The sequence below is a fragment of the Vombatus ursinus genome, unplaced genomic scaffold (assembly GCF_900497805.2).
Source record: "Vombatus ursinus unplaced genomic scaffold, bare-nosed wombat genome assembly UNPS02014789.1, whole genome shotgun sequence".
In the NCBI taxonomy this organism is placed as follows: Eukaryota; Metazoa; Chordata; class Mammalia; order Diprotodontia; family Vombatidae; genus Vombatus; species Vombatus ursinus.
The window spans coordinates 956,308-963,173 of record NW_020954567.1 but is presented as its reverse complement, the minus strand read 5'-3'; the positions used below and the strand labels follow the sequence as shown (position 1 = coordinate 963,173).

The 6,866-nt window shown below is 43.0% G+C and overlaps 1 protein-coding gene across 5 annotated transcripts in view; it reads right to left on the bottom strand.

Moving 5' to 3' along the window:
* LOC114047482 (carboxyl-terminal PDZ ligand of neuronal nitric oxide synthase protein-like) overlaps window positions 1-6,866 on the bottom strand; it is a 379,736-nt gene that overhangs the window by 36,933 nt on the left and 335,937 nt on the right. For 4 of the 5 annotated variants that reach the window (XM_027868301.1, XM_027868304.1, XM_027868302.1 and 1 more), the window contains one exon: window positions 4,908-5,078. In XM_027868301.1, coding sequence (XP_027724102.1) covers window positions 4,908-5,078 — 171 coding nt within the window. The remainder of the gene's footprint in view (window positions 1-4,907; window positions 5,079-6,866) is intronic. The other variant, XM_027868303.1, reaches the window with a different exon arrangement.

The following is a 6,866-nucleotide window of genomic DNA, read 5'->3' as shown; positions in this document are numbered from 1 at the left end:
GTCCATAAAATGGGGACATCATCCCACCATCTTCCTCCTTATCTCATGAGGATGTTCATACAACTACAGATCTGGACTTGGAAAGGACCTCATAGGCTCTCTAATCCCACCCACTCATTCTCTTTTAAATAATTGAGGCACAGTGAGGATAAGTCCTTGAGGACAAACAGGTAGTATGTGCAACAGGTCAAATTTGAACTTGGATCCTCTGACCTCAGGAAGGTAACCACCTTCACAACTATGACTAGATCAATGTCCAACCTTCCATATGGCATGGAAAAACCTGCCTCTCTTCACTGTTCTTTTTTCCTCAAGTATAGGTTGGATATAGGGGGAAAGCTTCCTAATAATTAGAACTGTCCAAAAATAAAGTTGGCTTCCTTGGGAAAGAACAGGTTTCCCTTCCACGGAGATCATTAAGCAAAGACTGGATGACCGCTTGTTAAGGAAGTTAAAGAAGGAATTTCTATTTACATAGATCATAGATTTAGACCTGGAAGTGACCTGAAAGGCCATCAACTCCAATCCCCTCATAATAGATAAGGAAACTGAGGCACACAGCAAGTATGTGCCCAAGACAAGATTTGAACCCAGGTATTCTTGACTCCGAGTCTGGTGCTCTATCCAAGCATATTTATGCTCTATCCACCATCAACTTATGCTGCCTCTATTCAGGTTGGAGCAGATACCCTCAGAGGTTCCTTTAAATTCTGAGATTTCATCAAATTTCACAAAATTCTGTGATGTTATGACTCACCCAGAGTCATAGAATAAGTTTCTGGGTGAGTCAGGAGTTGAATGATAATTTTTGCACTTCGGATTCTGTTTTCTCTCCATAAGAGTGCAATGCTCAAAGTCACCCCTCCCCCTTTCCTTGCCCTCCAAGAAACCCCCATCCCCAGAGGAAATATAGACAAACAATCCACTCATTGTTGAGCCTACTTGCCTTGACTTCAGCTCCTCCATCAGAAGTGGGGGCCGAGCCAGGCTGGTGTTCGGGAGTGATAGGCACATGGAAATGGCAGTGGAGGGAACCAGAGCAATTCACCCCGCTCTTCCCACCCTCCCCTAAACACACACGCAAACACATAAGCAAAGGCATCAGCCACTAGCAGAGGGTTGCACTACCGCTAAGTCATGCAGAAGGCAGGGGCCACAAGGATGGGGGAGTGGGAATAAGGCTGCTGGAAAAAGCCACTCACTGCCTGCCATGGAACTAAGGAACCTGGCGAGAACAGTGTGGAAGGGTGCGGATTTGAGCATGGCCACTCTAAATCTAGCAATGGCGCTCCCTGTCACAAAGCATTAGTAACTTGTATACTTGTTTCTGAACAAGCAATAAGACAGGAGAATGTTTTAGTAAAGAATACTGAGTTTCAGTAACTTTCTTCTCATGTTCTAAGTCAGAAAGTGGTAATCTGTGGACCAAATGCGGCTTACTTAACCAGGGCCAATAGCCTGTGGTGTTCAGACTAGCACCGAGGTGGTATGGAGTCAATCTGTAGTCATGCTGGTGGAGCCTCTGGCTCAAGGCCTAGCCATGTCCTTATCCCTGTCCCCAGAACTTCTGGTTGTACTAGAAGCAGGAAGCTGTGGCAGCCAGGGAATGCTCATGCTGGGTCACAAGAGTGGGCAGAAGGATTTAGAGAAAGTGTTCTTTATTTACATTGAGATCCAACCGAGAAATGACTATAAGAAGTGAGTGAACACATCCTTAACCCACAAACATGGCCCCAGGCCAATACAGGATGGACCTGGGAGGTCTTGGATCAAATTAGACTCCCAGGCCTATACTCTGGAGCAGGGTTAGGGAGACAAAAATCCCCACTAAGCTCCCTTTTCTCCTCCCTCTCTACTCTGTTCTTTCCTCACTCCTAGGCCAGAACCAGACAGGTATATATGGGCATTATGGTATATAAGGCAGTATGTGTGACTGACTGCTCTTAAGATCTGTGTTTACCATATCTTGTCCTAAATCCCAAGATCCCACAGGACTGGTCTGTCTATGAGATACAGGGAGGGTGATGGAGCTCCAGTGATAAAAAGGAGAAAGAGCTCCATTTTAAAATGTTGAGGTCAGAGTTTCGGCCTTTAGAAAATTGGGGAAAGTTAATACCTTAATTAACTGAGATAGAAACCTTGAAATCTGATGGAGAACGAATACACCTAAAAAACTAACCCGATGTGAATGCCTAGCGCTGAAAACTGAAATCAGTTCCACTCACGAAGATATCCCAAACACACTGGATTTGAGGTGTCTTGAATTAATAACTAAATAATTCTCTCCCTCTTCTCTCTCCTCTCTCTTTCCCTCTCTCTGGGTGGCAGTTGGCCAAGATAGGAACACTCTAACAAATAGAAAGTTTTCACTCAATTATTTCAAGTAGGAAATGAAAGCAAATGAGATACAAGTAAAGCACTTTGCATGCCTTGAAGTGCTATGTAAATTAAATGCTAGGTCTTTAATGGGAAGCCTGCTTAGCCCTAGGTCTACAGGGCCTGTGAGCTGACAGTGACTCACTCCTTGGGCACAAAGACTGCTATGCCATCCTTAGGCAGAAAACAAAGAATAAACCCAAGGTATTCTTGCCTCCCGGGGAACGTCTGCACAGAAATAGGAGCAGGGGACACCTGATATCTTTTGGGCGTTCATTCCGGTCCTCCACTGGAGATTCCAATAGTGCCTCACCAGGATCTGTGCTCATCTGAAAGGGCATCTCAAGAGATCAAGCTAAGCAAACCCAACCCTGAGGAGGGAGGGAGATCTCTGGAGAAATCTGGAGCTGGGAGAGATCAAGAGGGGCAAGTCAACCATTACATCTATTGTCTTCCTTGGAGGCAGGTACTAAGATTGAGAAGTTTAACATCTGACTAGGACCTTATGAGGCTTTCATTGATGCAACCAGATCCATGCAATGAAAACCAAGCATCCAGCCATTCCCAGGGATCTGATCCTGACTGCTGGTGCTCATGACAAGCTACAAGTTGTGCTGTCTTGGCTAGTTGAGCACCCTGGGAATATTTCTCTCATTTTGGCTGAGAATCTGTAGATCAATTCTCTTTGGCATTTAGTGGTGAATTCAAATTCAAAAGCTTCTCCCATGATATTCACCATGAATATTCATCAGGTCCTTTCTTAGATAAATAATAATTACTTGGCAATTGACATGCTGAAAAGGAAAAAGAATTCTCTTGGGGAGAATTGATTCACATTCAATGGGAAACTTTAAAATGCAGCAAGAGTGGCCTAACAGACCACACCCTGGAGGGGCTTTTAGTCTTTGTCCATAAGAGGAAGATGAGGCTCCAAAGGTTAAAACACTAGGGGTGGGCAACTAACACATCTATTTGACCAAGGATTTATTTTTTTCAAATCCAGGAGTTCATTAATGAAATTCTCTCTCTGGTACTAGGAACACGTTAAACCCTCTCCTCTTGCCCCAAAGGTCCACTACAGCAGTGCAACCCCAGGCCCCAACCCCACTGAAAGTTTGTGGCATCAGCTGAGGGGCAGTGCCAATGGGACTATTATAACAAGGCTTTCCAGGAACCCAGACAGCATCTAAGAGAAACCTAAATCATAATGAGATCTATGCTATGACCAGTGGTGTTATAACCATGGTCCCAGGTCATCTCAATACTAGATACAGGATATATGGAACTGGGTCAGACAGTATTACTCTCAAAGAAACATCCTACACCCAATGCTAGGGAGGAAAAAATTGCAAATAGTTTCAACAATAGCTTCCAAAAGTTCTTTCCCTTCTCCCCAGCTGGGAGGAAAGAAGGACTGAGAATGTCTATCCCATAATAATAACAAAAATTCACTTTTTAATATCACTTCAAAACTGACATATTCTTTGATTTTACAAAGAGCCCTAACAGCAGCCCACCAATAGTGCCAAGCATGGCCTACTTTGTCCTCTCCCTTTCCCTAGGTATCAGCCTTCCTTCTCAACCTGGGCTGACTCTAAGATGAATTTTTATTTTAAGATACAGATCTTTAGAAGGGAACTAAATTTTAAATTCCACTTCCAATAGTTGCTGACATGAAGGTTTGTATTATTTTTCTGACCACTTGTGGCAATAGCTGAGGCTCTGATCATTCACTTGGATTGGGAGCAAGGCCTCCAGGATACAAAATGAAAGAATTTACTGCCAAACAGAAGCAAGTCACCTTCCTTCCTGCCTTCCCAAACAGGTAACAGCGGACAAACTCTTAGAGTCTGGAGGAAATTTTGTTACTGAAGATTCTACTTTTTTTCCCTGCTTTTATCATGAGTCAAAAAATGTAAACAAATCATATGATGATGGTTCCTAGAGGACAAATCCCATCACAATGGAGACAAGGTAGTACAGATTCTTTGGTTCTATCAAATGCTACTTGAAATAAGTACGTCATTGATTGGATCCTGGAAATCTTTTTATGAGATAAAATTTAGTGCCACCATATTGATTGTATGTTTGACTTGTGTTCACATTTCCCTTAAGGTGTAGCTCCTGGAAGGGTAGGGATAGGTTCCAACATTCCTGCCTTTCCTGACTCCTCATCTACTTCTTCCCACCTTATAAGACACATTAATAAAGTATGGTAGGCAAGGAAGGGAGGAGCTGCATGCCCCCTCTTCCCTGGTTAGCTTGAATAACATTAACTAACCATCTCACATCAAGCCAAGTCAGCCAAGACCAGCTCAGAGCAGGGAGTAGATGGCAAATCAAAAATGTTTCTCCTTGTTTCAACCCCACCCCCCCTCCCCGTTATCCCCGTCCCCAAAGCGATGAATGATGGAATGAGCAAACCCTCGTGGGTCCCGTAGTATTGAAGCTGCCCCCAGAGCCCCCCCAAGGAAGGCTAATCAAGCCCATGAGAGCGAAGCCTGTGAGGTAGGGAGCAGGCTGAGGAGAACCTGGGCCACGGCCACTTGGGTCTGTTGCTGCTGCTGCTGTAGGAGCTGTTGGAGGAGCTGCATCTGGTGGTGGGTGGACAGCGGGGTGCCGATGCTAGGCATCTGTGAGGAAGAAGGAAGCAGCATCTTGGGTGAGGCAGTCAGAATGTTCTCCTGGTGATGGAGTGAGGCCTGGAAGAGAATCAACAGGCAACACAGTGAGGAAGAATCACAGGGACAATCTATGGTCCTCAGGGCCTAGTCATGGCCTAGGGTGACAGTGGGAAATTGAAGGTGATACCAACAAAGGGCACGTTTTAGCAAGTTCTACCAGGCCAAAAGGGCTTTGAATAGATCCTAGTGACAGACCAAGTCTGTTTCCTAAGGACCTGTCTAAGTATAGTGTAATCAGCTGCCTTCTCACCCTGGAACTTCTTTCAATACCTAGTGTTTTCTAGTCCTGGAACATTCCTTTGTCTCTTGGGCTCCCTTCTCCCATTAGCGAGTTAGTCAATCAGTCAGTCAATAAACATTTATTAAGGGTCTACTAAGTGCCAGACATTGTGCTAAGCACTGGGGGTATGAATAGATAAAAATAAAGACAGTCCCCGCTCTCAAGTAACTTAGAATCTCATCTCCTGGAGCCTCCATTTTGTGGGTAGACTTAGTCCAGCAATCCTTTCTTCCCTGTCTCCCAGTCTGCTTCTGGTTTTCTGGACTTTGTTACCATGCCCCTACATGGTCACCTCCCCTACCCCACACATATACTTTTCAGCTCCTTTTTTGTGTTAGCTTCCTCCATTAGGATGTAAGCTCCATGAGGGTAGGGACTGTCTTTCTTTTTGCATATGTTTGTAATCCCAGCATATAGTAGATGCTCAATAAATTCTCATTACCTTGCTTTAGAGAGAAGCTGAGTTTCAATAGGAAGGCCCAGGAGAATTTTTAGCCATTGCAACCCACAAAAAAAGAAAAATACAAAACAACCCTTGGTCCTATGTGATCCCACTTTTGCTACTATGGTGATGGTAGTAGAGTGTCAGAAAAGGAGACAGAGGGTAATAGAATCGCACAGCTTTTGGAATGTCTATAAATATTAACTTAGCTGCTGGTGCTCTAAATGTGATATCATTGTCCAGTGAGGCAATATACAACTGGAGGAATTGAATCACATTAATTGAAGTTCTCATTATAAATCAAACCAGAAAAAATAGGAGGTTATAGCTATGAGAAGATGGTTCACAGGCTCTCTTTGGAGAGGCAGATAAAAGCGTAGCTTTCATTGTTCATCCGAAGGTAATAAGGAACATCATTTCATGGGATAGTTATTTTGCCTTGCTGTGTTTGCGATAAGGATAAGTGTAAAGGACTTCTATGAAGAAAGCTACAGTTTTCCAATTCTGTTTCAGAGCAGGAGAAAATTCTACAAAGAACATGAGAAGATGCTCCAAATCAAATCAACATTTACCTGATGACTACAATGCAAAGGGGCTAAAGGGGGATGATGGCAAAAAAAAGAGAAAAATGTTAGAAAATATGGATCAGAATCAAGAAATGAAAGAAGTCACAAAAACTTCATGCCTATAAATCTTGAATACTTTATCCAAGAAGAGAATCTGAATGGACAGGATGTGTGGCAAGGTCAAATAACATCAGAGAAAATAATAATAGCTATATTTTGATAGGCAGAAAATGATCAGTACGGGAGTTATTTCTGAATCAATTGCCTGTGTATAGTATAATCATCAACTTGTTAGGATAAAGTTCAACATCAGTACCAAATTTTATGTATAAAGATTAGAAGATATGGCACATAACTTAAAAAGAAAACTTCAACTTGGCATAGTTAAAAAACTTATTGTTGAAAAAAAATTGAAAAAAGGAAATAAATAAAGGAACAGACATCATAGGATCCCAGATGTACAGCTAGAAGAGACCTTGAAGGTTTCTCATTTTACAAATGAGGAACCTGAGGCTTAG